Source organism: Notolabrus celidotus, chromosome 12, assembly GCF_009762535.1.
Source record: "Notolabrus celidotus isolate fNotCel1 chromosome 12, fNotCel1.pri, whole genome shotgun sequence".
Classification (NCBI taxonomy): Eukaryota; Metazoa; Chordata; class Actinopteri; order Labriformes; family Labridae; genus Notolabrus; species Notolabrus celidotus.
Window position 1 is genome coordinate 16,948,843 of NC_048283.1, and position 15,203 is coordinate 16,964,045.

At 40.5% G+C, this 15,203-nt stretch overlaps 1 protein-coding gene across 5 annotated transcripts; it reads right to left on the reverse strand.

The window, feature by feature from the left end:
* Positions 1 to 1,455: 1,455 nt before the first annotated feature.
* esrp1 (epithelial splicing regulatory protein 1) lies at positions 1,456 to 14,883 on the reverse strand. 5 transcript variants are annotated; one of them, XM_034697055.1, is made up of 16 exons: positions 14,485 to 14,883; positions 13,912 to 14,070; positions 13,684 to 13,800; positions 13,186 to 13,297; positions 12,578 to 12,721; positions 11,835 to 11,889; positions 11,630 to 11,740; positions 11,389 to 11,521; positions 11,211 to 11,253; positions 10,434 to 10,753; positions 9,514 to 9,738; positions 8,677 to 8,929; positions 7,124 to 7,304; positions 6,022 to 6,163; positions 5,450 to 5,572; positions 1,456 to 2,850 (listed from the first exon to the last, which is right to left on the reverse strand). In XM_034697055.1, the coding sequence occupies exons 1-15, from the start codon at positions 14,614 to 14,616 to the stop codon at positions 5,471 to 5,473; spliced, it is 2,229 nt and encodes a 742-aa protein (XP_034552946.1). In that variant the 5' UTR covers positions 14,617 to 14,883; the 3' UTR covers positions 1,456 to 2,850; positions 5,450 to 5,470. The 5 variants fall into 5 exon arrangements, with proteins under 5 accessions (XP_034552946.1, XP_034552944.1, XP_034552947.1 ...); XM_034697053.1 differs by having other exon boundaries at positions 5,483 to 5,572; positions 8,689 to 8,929; positions 14,485 to 14,873; XM_034697056.1 differs by having other exon boundaries at positions 8,689 to 8,929; positions 14,485 to 14,872.
* Between the last annotated feature and the right edge of the window lie 320 nt (positions 14,884 to 15,203).

Below are 15,203 nucleotides of genomic sequence, written 5' to 3' on the forward strand. Positions count from 1 at the left end.
CCCACTTTATGCTTAAAATGTCAGTGTAAACAATCATACATAGCTCTTACTAGAATGTAGAAATTGAAAAATATATTCAATGATGCAACTGTTTACAGAGCATTCAAGGTCCTAATTCATTTTAAACCAAGTAGTATTATATGATAAGATTTAGAAACACTTTATTTATCCAAGCGATTAATGAATGAAAATGTTTTCCATTGTAGTGTCAGCATTGCATACTTTGGTCATTTTTGACATCGATCACTCGATCATATCAAACCTAATAAATGTTGATAATGTTTTTTTTTTACAGCTCTAGGAGTGAAATAAGCTCAAGACTAGACAAAGTATGTGACACTCAGGGGGAAGAGTTTCACTCTCTGAAGGCCGCAGGCAGGCATACTACGGATTATTGTATGACTGTTGATGGGGGGCTTCATATTGTAACATACATTTAAATGTATTGGCAACAATTTGAAGACAAACAGGTTAACTTACAAAATGGTTAGATTGGGGTTAAAAAACAGAGATACATAGAGTAAGAAACCGGAAAGAAGCTGGCCCCTTCAAGGGTTTTAGTTTCGGTATGGGGGGTGCATGATTTAACTGCTGAGTTAGACCAGCAGTCAGATTACCCATTCTCAAGAGAGACTATTTTCATTCTCTCTAACTTAACCTAATTGTTTTCATCAATCATCTAAAGCTCATTTCAAAGGTATGATTTCAAACTATTTTAATTTTCAAAATATTTTTTAATGCTTAAAACCTTGGAAATAAATAAATAAATGAAACCAAGTCTTATTTCAAGAGGATCAGACATACCAGGGTAGTATGGTTGCATTCATGTTGGACTATGAACAAGCAGAGGAACAAGAGGGATTATTTTAAGAACAATGTGGAGTCATGTTGTGTTTTATGGTTGAAAGATAAAAGTATATTTCCCACTTAACTCTGCAAATAAAGCATTAATGGTTGAAGAGAAAAAAAACTATTATGACTTTGTTGCATGGATGTAATGGTGTTGCCAAGCTGGTTTAGACAGTGGTTTTTGTGTGAAGGAGAATGAGAGTGTGTTTAAAAGGGATCGAGATGGGTGGGGTGCAGAAGATTGTATTACACAATGCCAAATCTGCCCTGAGGGGGTCTGACATGGTTTTGTGTGCCTTCAGTCTCTCTCCCCCATTCCTGTGCTCTCCATTCTTCACTTTTCCAGAGCCATCCTCTCAGATAATGTGTTTAGTGTGTCTGAGTGACAATAGCTTCTTTGCTATAGCATGTGTGTGTATGTGGGAAACAGAGGTAATCACTGAGGACAGCATGAGGGAGTTCCCACAGTTTATCCTCCGGCTAAATTCTGTCACCACACAACTTCACCGGTGTGTTTGTGTTCCAGCGCTTCACACACCCTTTTAAAGTACAGAGACGCACAAGAAGAGCACAGCGAAGAGAAAGAAGCACACAGAGAGAAAACTGTGAAATCAAACAGGTGAAGGCCGACAGACTTCACTTTATGTTTATTAACTTTTCATCAGGATGTCCTGAGCAGCAGGAGGTCCTACGGTAGGAAATTTTACAGAAACATTGATCCTAAACTGCAACTTTGCAGGGCACAAACAGTTAAGTTCACACGGTACATGTCAAGTGTCCTTCATTTCCTTTCCTTCTCCACTCTCCATCTATTCTCCAGATGATTAAGTTTTAAGACAAGTGGCAAAGGGAGTTCTTCAGGGAGCAAAGTTTATACACGGAGCTATACCCTGACATCAGCGTGGATGGTAGAGAGAAGACAAGGAAAGTGTGATGGACAGTTCAATCTTTGGAGTAAAATATGTAATAAAAACTGTCAGAAACCCCCTCTGGCTGCTGAGATTCACTCAGTAAACTGAGAGCTTTGACATGAGTCCTCTTGATAAATGTAACTCTGTGGTTAGGTTACAGAGGGCTAGGACTGTCCTCTGTTCTGATGTTCTGATGTTGGTCCAAAACAAAAGGCAAGACAACATTGGCATTACACAACATGTACACTGACACATAGAGGAGTGAAACAAGGGGAAGGTGTGAGATGTCACATTTTTGTAAGTGAAACCTGATGCAAGGATCAGAATGACTGACAAACTCACAGTGTAACAAAGATACTGCTATAACACGCATTAGTAGTCTTATTGATTAGCAGTGCATTGATATTTGGCATAATGTAAACATCTTACAGTTGAACTACTAACTTCTTCATGCACTAAAGCTTCCAATACAATCACTGTGTGCTGTATCAAATGTATATAAAACACAAACAGTGTTCTGCAATGAAGTATAAAGACACATCAACACAACCATGCATAATACTCACTTTTATCCCTTTCACACTGAAAACACACTCACTCACACACACACACACTTTCACTCTTCACAGACAAGCTTCTGAAAAAGATTTAGCTCAGTTTCTAATTTGTCATTCTTCTCTAGTTTGGCTAGCACATATATCATAGCGATTATAATATCATAACATGTTAGAAAATCTCTATAAAGCTTTTCAAATACACGCTGTGCAATATAAGACAAAACTGCTATGTTTGGCTAAGGCCACAATGATTTTGGTATAAAATAGATTAATTTCTGTTCTGAAAGATATAAATAACACATCTAAAAGACTAATTTTTTTTAAAAAGCTTAAAATACATTACAAGTCTCTGACGTATACCAAATTGTCATGTGACCTTTTTTTTTATATTTGTGACCCTACATCAGGGTCAGGTCCAGGTACTGGCCTCCGGGCTTGGTCATGAGAGCGGGGAGGGACATGAGAGGAGCATCACCTCCGCTGGACTGACCGATCAGACCGCTGCTAAGGAGAGAAACGGACTCCACAGGACTCTAAAAGAGAGGGTGAGAAGGAAAGGAAAGGAGAAACAGAGGAGTGTTACCTCGGTGTAAAAGTTTCAAACACAAATCCTCAAACCAGCACCAGATGTTACCCATCACCCTTCAACCAACCGAAGCCTACACCTGTTATTACCATTCTATTATTACAACATCAACAACTGACCATTAGTTAAACCCCTTAGCCCCTCAGCTACTTGAGCTACACCTGTCAAGCCTTTAATTCTTACACAGCATTTAATAACAAGAAGTTGATATGTTTGTGATGTTTTTATCAGTCTGTTTATTTATCGTTTATATACCAACAAAGGAAATGTTTTCTTTATTTAAAGCTCCTGTGAGGTACTTTCGTATTTTGTTGATTTTGGCGCCCCCTGTGGACTGAGTGGTCTTTGCTGATTGTGTCCAATTAGCGTCTATTGATAGAAGAAATCATCCTGCTCTCTTTTAGCAGACAGATGTTTCACTCATTGGGAATCTTTGCCACACAACATGTGAAAAAAGCTGTTTTAGCAGGCTGCAGTTAATCACTTGGACTGACATCGACCCTCTGCCAGTGGTGTCAGACATTGAAAATAACTTCACAGAAACACTCACTACACTTTGTTTGTCAAAGCACTTTGTAAACATTTGTTTTTAAAGGTGCTATATAAATAAAGTTATTATTATTATTATCATTACTACTCACTCTTCAGGTTGATGATCTTGTTTGCTTTTTAATGTCTTAAAGAGGCATCAGTGTTCATTTCAGTCCGTTACATGACCAGCTAAAATCTCCACACAGGAGCTTTAAAAAAAATCAGTTTTTAATATTTCTAATTAAGGAGAACAAAGCTGGGATGATCATGCCTTAATTAGGTACAACCATATTTTCTAATAATACTTATAGAAGAGTAACTATATCAAGACACTGTATGCTTGTGCTTGCAGATTTGCATATCATGGGAAGCTGATCTATTGGCATTGGAGGAGTGCTGTCCTCCTTTAAACTGTTGTTGTTGTTTTTGTCTGTTATTATAGCATGGTAAACAACTGTGGGACTATAATACCAATAAGCCACGGCTCTCTGGGAGGCTGCACACTGCACTACATCAAGGAGTTATTTTAAAGCTCCCATGAGTAGTGTATGGCTGGTCAAAAATACACAAAAGTCAGTACTGATGCCTAGTGTTGTAGTACTCGAGACGGGTATTGGTCTGGAGACCGGTCTTGAGACCGCTTATTTAAGGTCTCGGTCTTGTCTCGGAATCGAAAGCATTTTTACTCAGTCTTGTCTCGGTCTCGGACTTGGCGGACTACGTATTTTATATCGAGACCGGTCGATACCACCACTGATGCACTCCATGTCCCTATCATTACTGTGATAATGAGATCACAGGCAACAGAAAACACAGATTTAACTCTACTCAAAAGCTAAAGTTAAATTAACGACGACGAAAAGGAAACTGAAGGAGTCAAAAGGCTCTCAGCACGTCCAAAAGAAAGGCAACAAAGACAAAACCAAACCTTGTTTGTTGCTGTTGATTGTATTTAAAGCAAACTTAAATAAAATAAACAGAAGTATTTTATTTTGTTAACTCTCATGAGGATTTTTCATTGATATATGGTCTTGGTCTTGTCTCGGTCTCGCCCTGCCTTGGTCTTGGTCTGTATTCGGTCTCGATCCCTAAATGTCTTGGTCTTGTCTTGGTCTCGGTGCACTCTGTTCTCGGACATGTCTTGTCTCAGTTAATGTGGTCTTGACTACAACACTACTGATGCCTCTATAAGAGATACAAAAGCACACTAGAACATCAGCACTTATATTTTCTAAGTAGGTGCCAGTATTAGCTGTTGACTGCATGCTGCCCAACAGCATTGTTTGGCAAAGATTTCCACTGAGTCATACATTTGTCTTTTAATAGAGACCGTCATGCAAAAGGTAAAAGTCAAAACTACACATGTACAGGACAAAATCAGCAAAGAGATAACAAGTACCGCTTTGTCCATAGGGGGCGCCAAACTCAACATGGACTAAATGTTCCTCACAGGACCTTTAATAATAAATGTATTGTATTATACTTACAAATAAAACTGTGATTTCTAACAAGCTGGGTCACTCATGTGACAAAGAGAAAGGGCTATGCTAATGGTTCCAGCTTAAGTCAAGGGGGAAAAATGTAAGGTGATGAAAACAAATGTTCAAACTCCCCAGTTACAGAAAACAGCTTGTGTAAGAGAGCTTTGAAATGTAAAGAAAACTAAAGCTTGACAGGTCTGCTGTGTGTAGTTTCAGATGTAAAGCTCTGATTGGATAATCAATTTTGGGAGGTGGGGATAGGAAAATGCTCAAGTATCCCTCTTGAGCACAGAAATATGACAGTCAAAGGTAGATAAAGCAAATGAACAGGACATATACTCTGTCAGAAACAGCACCAAACCAAAACCCAGCCATGATTGGGGACAAAAAGCAATCATGAAATTTGCCCATTCTGTGTGTTCAAATACTGCTGTTGGACCCTGTTACCCATGATGATGATAAAAGACCCAGTGCCACTGCCACAACCTTTTTCTAAACTAAATCCCCCTCACAGAGCCCTCAGCCAATTCTTACCTGCCACCTGCCTCAGACACTTTAAATACACACCCATTCTTTGGGCTGCGTAAGCAATGTCCCAGTCGGGTCGTGAGCGTGCACAGGCCCATGAGCGTGCATAAGAGCATCCTCGGGGGCATACTGTCGTGTGAGGAAGGGGGAGGAACAACAGAGACATGGGGGCTGAGAGACAATCAACCTTATGGACATTAACCTAGAGGCTACATGAGCCTGTAAACTCAAACATAATGATGAATGTACATTCTACATCTGCGTTTGTCTCTTGATTTAGCTGAAATGTATTGTATCAATGCAAGTCTTCACTCTCCTCCAAGTTTAAATAAGAGCTTAGCTTCTCCATTCAAGTCTAAGCAAGCAGTAGAGCATGTGTGACAGAACAGGGAGAGTAGACAGGATAAACTCGTTTGATGGCCTCTGGGCAAACACAGTGGATGCCTGGTGATACACACCCTCAACAGGAGAGGATATGAATACAACACTTGGATCCTATAGAGGTGTGTGAACTTTGAAGGCATAGTGTTGTGTTAAAGGACCGTATCAATAACCAGCTAAGCATATACACCTCTTACCTGGTAACCCTGCACTGCGTTAATGAGGTCTTTAACTCCGGCACTGTTGTAGGTCAGACCTGGCATGCGCATCAACCCCCCAGGGGTGGAGAGGGAGGAGGGGGAGGGGAAGAAACCTACAGTGGTAGGTGAGCCAGGTGGACTGCGTAAAAGAGATAGGAAGCACAAGCAGGTTGTTAATATAGAAACATCTGAATTTACTTCAATGCTGCATGTTTCTGTGTTCTGAGTGGGAATAACTTCAGGGTGTTTTTTCTCAATTTCAGAGATCTGACCAGGTACAACAAGAGGCCAATCATTTTTACCTACTGTTTAGGTCCTTTTAAACCACAGCTGTCAGTTATTAACTATCCTTGTCTCGGCATTTGTCCTTGGTTCCTTTCATCCACTTTAAACTATCATCCATTTTTGTAGGAAAATCATGCATACAGAATCACAAGATGATATGCAGATAGACTGGCTGTTGCTTTATAGTTAGTTTGAATGTCTAAAACCACTGCTGCAGGGTAGGAGTCATGCAAACTGATGATTTGTAAGCTTCCCAGACTGCCTTTTTTACATCCTAAATAGCAGAGATCCACATTCAGCACTAGTATGCTGAAAAAATGTAGCATTGTATTTTTCTTAAAGAACAAACACCACTAAAACATGCTCCACTAAATCAACACAAGATGAGAAGCATCACTTTGTCCACAGGGGGCGCCAAAATTGACACTAGGGGAAAATTCTTCACAGGAGCTTTAAGATAAAAAATTTGAAGTGCAAATATTTGCATATCAAAAAAGCACATTTTTAAAAGGGCTCATCCTTGGTTTACATATCAAGTCAAGTCAAGTCAAACTTTATTTATAAGGCACATTTTAAAACAACCGCAGTTGACCAAAGTGCTCTACAAGCTTAAAAACACAGTCAATAAAAACAAATAGTTAAAATACTTTAAAAGAGTAGATATTTTTTAAAAAAACACACAAAAAATTACATGTCACATGATTGATAAGTAATCCCCATGTATGCTGTGAATGTTCTAAAGTTTTTATTGCAACTGCATTGTTCAAGATACCAGAACAATAACCATGCAAACAGAGGGCGAACCGGGGTTTACCTGGGGTAGTAGGCTGTGTAGTTCATGTATAGCTGAGCTGAAGCAGGGTAGTAGGCATGTCCTGGAGGCAGGGGGCGCGGGGTAAGCAGCACTTGACCAATGGGAGGGTAAAGGGCAGCAGCAGCCTCCGTGGGCAGGACAGGTGGAGCGGGGGCGAAGGGGTAGGAGTTTGGAGATAAACCTGAAGAGAGGGTACAGAGAAGGAAAAAAACATATTTAATTACTGATATAAGAACAGAAATAAACACAGTCATGATGGTGAAGTCTGGTCATTGTTTGTTTGTGAGAGAGGCGATCATGCAAATTTGCAAACAATGACCACTATCCTACACTGACACATGGACAGTTTGTATCCGTTTCATAGCTTCAATGTGCAGGATACATTCACTGGCTGTATCCAGGTGTTTACTCTGGCACTTTTTACAGTATTCATAACTCTATATGTCAGTATCCCTGTAAGCTTACTTCCCAACATGTGACAAGTGATTGATTGCCCTAAAAGGTTGAGAAAAACAAGTGAGCGATTATACATTGCAGTCGGTTTTACTCTCGTTTAGTTCTCGTTTCCTATAATCAGGCGGGAGACTGTCTGTTAAATGCATTAGGCTCTCTGTATGTGCAATAACTGCACAATGAATGGACAGAGAAATTGTTGGAATCTTTAAAGGTATATAGATACAGGAAAAAAGGTACATGTTGTAAAACACTATTAATCCTGAAAATATACCACTCATGAAAACACGTCTTCTTGCTAAAGACGGTGTTAAAATGTTGTCTACCTATCCCACGTCTTTTTGCATAAGAAGCATTAGTATTTCATCTTGTCTTATGATCTCACAACTTAACATTGTCTTGCCTTACATTTGCATAAGTTAACCCCTCATGTCTTACATTTGAAAAACACTTTGTCCCTTTTCTCAAAAAAAAATGAACCTCATCATGAAAAGTGAGGATTCACCAGGGCACATTAACAAAGACGATACAGACAACAAAGCACTTTTTCTATGCACCAGCAATCACTTCTGCCCACCTTTCCCACAGTTCCACTGATTGGACAAGCATAACAGACGCACACAACGGAGGTGCATCGATCTATCGAGGCTACATCCCACAACCACCACTACCAATCTGATAAGACTGGAGAGCTGTAAGCTGTTTTTCTAATATTGTCAACTAGCTGTCTTGCTTACATTTTCCAACCCTGTCAGATTTTACTAAGGCAGTGTTAAAGGAGCAAAATTAAGAATAAGTACCAAACATGCCACTGAAGAAGTTTTACTACAATCAGAGTGTGTGTACACAGGTGAAAAGGCGGATCAAACGGTAAACTTGTGAGGTTTATTTTTGAGCATGCAGATGGGTATTTTAATCACACTTAACAAAGAAAGTGCCCCACACACTCACACATACAGTTTATAACTCTTCTGTCAGACCGTGTGTCCCCAACCTCCCAAACTACAAGATTGGAGAAAAAACAGCAACTCTGCCCCCAAATGGCAGGAGCCCACCTACCCTGCAGTCCCGAAGCACCCCCAGCTCCCAGCAGCACTTACGTCTGGACTTACATGGCGGCGGGCTGAGCCCTGTCCCACTTCTGCTCCGGTTGTGTGTGTGTGTAAGTGTGTGTGACAGCGAGCCTCCCATCAGCACCAGGCCCATCTCTTCTGCGCTGCAGGGGAACACCTCCACATAGCGGCTGTTTGCCCCTCGCTGGCTGGACATCACATGCTTATGGAGCCGCTGCGAGGCCTGAATTGCTCGCTCTGCTGAGGTCATCTGGATGAAGCAGTCACCTGATGGGCGACCCTGGAAGAAGTGATAGATATTTCTCACATTGTTTCAGGAAATGGGTGAATCCATTTACTATACTCAATGTCCATTTTGTTGTGACATCATGCCAATATTAGAAAGCTAAATTTCAGAAATAATGTTTTACTACTGAGTCCCAGGTCATTAAATCCCCCTGAATAAGTTTTAATTGTTTCAACTTTGCAACTGATGAATTACAAAAAAGAGATCCATGTCTAGCTCACAATGCTGTTCAATTGTTAACATTACCTTTTGTTTGGAGCTTTCGTATTATAGCTTATAAAACTATGAAACAATGGCATCAGCTAGAATGTAGGGCAATGCCAAACTCAGCAAGATTTCTTATTGCAGCGAACTAATTTCAGAAATTATGTTTTAATTCAAAGAATACTGTCCCATGTCCGCCCAGATTCTCCCTATCATTACCTTTCAGTTTCTGCAAATCAAAAGTTGTGATTTAATAACAGTTTATCAGAATTCCTAAGATAATAGAACTGTGAACCTGCAACCACTGCATAAGAAAAAAAAGGCTGCTGTGTGAACCTGGCGTATGGGTGTGTCTGCACCGTTGATGCATGTACCTGCTGGTTGAGGACCATGTGCACGCCATGTGGTCTGATATCCTGTGTAAACTCGCCCAGGAAGGTGAGGATGTCCTCTATGCTGGCAGTGTATGGTAGCCCCCTCAGCCTTAAACAGTCCCTGAGCCCACCAGGAGGGGGCAGGAGAGACACTGTGGGCAACACTGACACCAAGGGGGCAGGGGCCACAGAGATCAGAGGGGCCGATGAGTATCGGTTCAACACCTAAAGTATAAATGCATGGTCATAAATGTTGGCAAAATCAGGGAAAAAGAAACATAAAAGACTTCACCCAAGCACCATAATGATACCATTCCTTTAACAGTTATAGTTCAAAGATCAATGAGGTGGTGATACAATGATGCACAACCTCTACAGGCCAGCTTTTAGCAGACAACCTCAACATAAGACAAGTCCATGTTGTGTTTTAATACGCAATGTTAGAGAGAGGCTTGTTTGCATTTCTGGGGAGGACCAATAAAACTCTTCAGTCAGTCATACATGAATGCCTGAGGAAAAGCCTGTTTGCTTATCAGTCGGCTCAGATAAGAAAATGAGTCCACATGTGTTCATCTCACAAGAGAGAAAGAGAACCAAGTACGCTTTCACAGAGTGTTGTGTGTACCTACATACTTAGGGGAAACGCATACAAACACAGTCTGTCTTGCTGTGTAGGTCCCCACCCTTAAGCCTTACCGTAATACCTTAAACTACAGTACAAGAGGACAAAAGACACACCCACACATTGTCACACTCTGCTGTATGAACACATCAAACACTTCCTTAGTCTCTTTCAGACAGGAGACAGGAGAAGCAAAATATTCAAGTTTAAAATGCACAAAAAACCCTCCACACTTCAGTGTGAGAGCTGCACACAAGAAGCACAAACACATTCAGATCAGGTTGTCCCCCTGACGTACCTGTTGGACTTCGGCTGCTGTGCTTTTAAACAGCTCAATGTATCTCCTCCCCAAGCTTTCTTTGTGTTTCCTCAGAGCACACTGGGCGTGTTCCTCACAGGCAAACAAAACAAAGGCGTCACCAGTGGGACGCCCATCAGGATAGCGCACGAATAGGATGCCATCATTCCCTCCACTGACCGGGCATGTTTCTTTAAGCCCCTCCCCCTGGGAGAAGAACTTGAGCACCTGCTCATGTGTGGCAGTGAAAGGAAGACCTCGCATCCTCACTATGATCTGGTCCTCCCGGGATAGGAACATGGCAACCTCATTGGAGGTACCTTGAGGACACACAAGGAAACATACACAAAAATGTATCCACAAATAAAAAAAGTGAATACTGATTTAACTTCTCTAAGTTTTCCTGGTTTGGAGTGTAAAGATTTGAATCCCTTGTTATCCTATGATTTTTATCACAAGGTGATTTCTGCGTCACTTTTTTTTGATTACTTTGTTTGTTTTTACTCGTCTCTTACTATTACTGCATCTGATTTAGTTGATACTGAGTACCCCTTAATATCAATTAACATTTTGCATTTGGCATACACTCTCTGCTAGAACCAAACTGTAGTTTGTTATTGTCACATGATACTTTACCTGAGACTTGCTGGTTTTTGGAAGCCAATTCATGATGGTGTGAATGTATTTACTGGAACTTAACCCAATTTTATTTAACTACCATTTTTCTTTTGGTGAGGTTTAATACTGTTAAACACAACTGTGGTAACATCTGCTCACCTCCTGCTATCTTCAGGAAGTCCTCTCCTGTTGCTTTGTAAACCTGCCATAAGAAGACAACGAGGCAAAGATTTAAAATTGTTATCCAAAAAGAAACCATATAAAAGATTGAATTAGATCTATGAAATATGTCTGGTTTACTTTATTTGTGTCAGCTAACAGGGTTCAGAGATGTTACCTCTATGTATCTGTTGCCCATATGGTGTTTGTGTCTCTGCAGCGCCAGATCTCTGTGTTCTTCACTGACGAAACGAACGAGAGCTTCTCCGTTCCTCCTCCCCTGAGCATTAAGACATAATGCAGCCCCTCCTCTACACAACACAAAGAGCAGTACAGAGTGTGTACATTTGGTCACAACAACAGTTTCAGGACTTAATGTTGAGAAACTGAAAGCCTTCAATATTGCAACTTAAACATACTTGGCAATGTTGAGTCCCCTGAAGAATCGAGCTATGTCCTGGTCAGAGGACTGCCATGGCAACCCTCTGGCTCTGATCACTGTGTTGTCGCACACTTTCTCCATCTTACTGCTGCACGCAAACGCACAAACACACACACACTGACATCAGCACAGAAGGAGGCAAAGAACAAAAAAAATATTTATCTTGAGCAAACTTTACTTACCAAGTGCCAGTCTCAAACTTCTCACTGACTCTCTCCTGGTTAGAAAACGTGTGGCCTGAGATGAAAGGAACAGAAAGAGTGACATAATTAGACAACATAAATAATAAAATGATAATTAAATAAATACTATGGTTTTAATTTATGAACTGGTAACCGTCTTTGCAGAAAAATAAAGTACTTAAAGCCAACAGCTAACGTTTATTTTGGTTTTCTAATTTTCCTTTTCTTTTCTGTTTTATTATATTTGTCATTTTAATTGTGCTCTTTTATGATTGTCTGAATGTTTCCATTGCTTTTAATGTTTTCATGTAAAGCACATTGAGTTGCCCTCATGTATGAAATGCGCTATAGGCTAAAGTTGCCCTGCCTTGCCTTTGCAAATGTTTATCTCAATTCATCAATATTTTGTCCATAACAAGTCACAAAATAGTGCAAAAATGCCTTCACACAACTTCCCAGAGAGACAAAAGCATCATATTTATGTTGTTTTTGTCCAACAGTAGGTCAGCCAGAAATGTAGGGTTTACTCTACCCCTTATTTTCTACTATTATCAAAATAGTTTCCAAGAAAAACATATTAATAATGTTAACAGTGTTTATAGTGTTTTAATTTTCCTACATTTTCTGATTACCTTTCTAAATAAAGGGTAAATAAATGAATACAAATAAATATTTAATACACTTTAAACTTAAAATAACCAAGTATATATTTGCTGTCTGTTTTTAAGAACCATGACACTTACTATAAGGCTCAGAAAGCAGAGCTAGGACAATGTTGGCCATTGTCTGGACCTGCTGCACTGCTACCTCTGCAGGTAATATAGCTGAGGGGTCCGGTGTGGCTGAGGGATCCCACATAGGGAGCACATCAACAGGTATACTTAGAGCTGAGGAGGAGGGCAGTCAAGGAAAGCAAAAAAAGGCAGAACAAAAACAGCTTGGAGACAGCAAAGGGGTGAGGTTTTGCCTGTATGCTGAGTTTAAACGGTTTAAAGTTAAAAGATGAGTGAGAAAATGTAACCACAGAAAACACACACACTCAGATATGTTAGTTTTCCTGTTGCAGAGGGTGTGTGGGGTTTGCCCTGTTGGCTAAACACACTCGCTCTGAGAGCGCTTAGTAAGGTGATGCCATTGTTTCCTTATTTGCATTTCAAAACCTCTAGTCCTTCAGCCAACACCCCGTGGCTTATAAAGTGCTCATATACGTGTGTTGCATGTGCAAGATCAAGCTAAACATGGACATAAAAAAAAGAAAAAAAGAAATCTGAGTTGAACATTAAGTTAATCACACACAACAGAGTGGTTTGCAGTCAAACCAGATGTAAACAGCAGACGTATGAAAAGATACACTCTGCCATGACGTGTACATTTAGAGCCTTGAGGTCAGATGTAGGGAAGTGCATCTTGAAATCTTTCCGCAGATCAATGAAAGAGAAGAAACAGTCGGGGACCAGGATGTTCTGGAGAGGAGAGAAAACAAATAAAAGGATGTGAACATGTGGTCCATAGGCAGCTGCCATTTTATTGCCATAATATTGCTGTTTGCTCAAGCCAGTGGAGTCATCATCTCTGTGTAACTCTTTAAAGGCATCTGGGAAAATTTCATCAGCTTCATTGTGTGCTGCTGTTTTGTGTGCACAGGTATGTATAAGGGCGTGTGTCATTAAACAGGTTTGTATGAGTAGCTAACTGCTTGTAGATCAACTCTCAGCGCAGCGCAAAGTTTAATCAGGAGCAAAGTGCTGACACGACGTCCCTTTGTGACTCTGTGAGCGCTGAAGGTTCCTGCAGCCATTAGGGAACATCCGCCCTGGCTGCAAGGCGTTCATCCAACCAGCTCACTCACCTTGCTTGCTGCCTCGGGGTGAATCACTTGACGGATGTGGAGCTGTCCGTCTGTACACAAACACACCGACGTGCCTGCGCCCGCGCTGTTCACCTCATTTGTCAGTTGTAGATGAAACTAAAAAGACAGAAAATCAAAATGTTCATTACTTTGCCTCCAGCATTTTCAACAGCAGTCATAATAACCATGTACTTTTAGGCTAAAAAGCCTATTTCATGAGGTTCTAACCTGGCTCAATGCTGTCTCAAGATTCGAGGCCGTAAAGACACAGTCTGCTTTGAAACCATGCTCTTCCTCCACGCTTTCCTCCACCACATCTTCCTCTTCTTTATCCTCTGTCATGTCTGAGAGTTCAGGCTTTATGTGGAGCTCATTCACCTTGCCAAACTGGTTCAGAGAAGAAGAAAATATGTCAGTATCAAAGCAGAACTCTACAAAAGGATATCAACAAGCCAATAGGATGATAGGATAGCGTAAAGGGATGCAATTTAGACTTTTGTTACAAATATATTATCATGGAAGTACAAAAAAACATGGATATATGGTGTTTGCAATACATTATGAAGAGAAGATAAACCACATCTACTTTACTGAACTTATTTCTGCATTTAGATGAGAAACACATATTCGAAAAAAAACAACATTCAGTCGACAAATTAATTTCAAGGCGAATAAACTGGTTGTAGTTATTTTGTGTCTATTTCCGCGTGGAGTTTTTGTTGACCTGCCCACTCCTTAATTTGCAACAATTCCCTGCCGTGGAATAATAATATTATGAAGCTTTTATAAGTCAGTTTTTACCTTTTTGTTCTTCACGTCAACCAGCTGCCAAACCAACCGCTCGAGCTCCTTCTCGTCAGAACCCAGCAGCTCTCCGCTCGCGCCAGATGTGGCGGTGAAAACCACCACCAGGTAGTCTACCTGCGCCGTCATCTGAACACAGACTCAGTCCACACAAACTATTCTAATACTTCACAAAACAGAGGTCAGGTACTGAAGATACGTCAGTGGCGAGTTTACACGCGGGAGCAGAGAGGTATAAACACCTTTACTTTCACACATATAAAGGTGAGCTTCGTAAATCCGGGTTTCGTCGCGTGGGAGATTTTACGTGAAGCCTCCCGTAGTCACCATCGCGGAGTAATGGCTGAACATTCCCCGTTTTTGTATTGCATCTACCTGTGTGACCACGTGACTCCCCACCTGCCCCCTCCCTCCTTCAGGTGCTTTACAGATTAGGACGTGGCAGACCGTGGAGGCCAAAAGTATATGTTTATGTTTAATAGTTATATATATATACATATATATATATGTATATATATACATATTTCTCTTATACAGTGATTTATCGTTAACTTGATGAAGTAATAAGCAACCAAGCTGCCAAAGGGTGTAAACACAGGCTCCATGAAAATACACTATATGGCAAAAAATATATTTTTTACACAAGTGTAGTTTTTCTCTTAACTATTTTTGAAGATTGTGGTGAAATGTAACAGCCTTTTTGTCAACTCAAAGTA

Excerpts from the sequence above, each read along its gene's own strand:
- esrp1 (XM_034697052.1), bottom strand. The coding sequence starts at position 14,616 with ATGACGGCGCAGGTAGACTACCTGGTGGTGGTTTTCACCGCCACATCT. Across the intron at positions 5,573-6,021 it reads ACGCAGTGCAGGGTTACCAG|TATGCCCCCGAGGATGCTCT; the intron begins GTAAGAGGTGTA and ends CTCACACGACAG. Across the intron at positions 2,851-5,482 it reads TTACGCAGCCCAAAGAATGG|AGTCCTGTGGAGTCCGTTTC; the intron begins GTGTGTATTTAA and ends CCTCTCTTTTAG.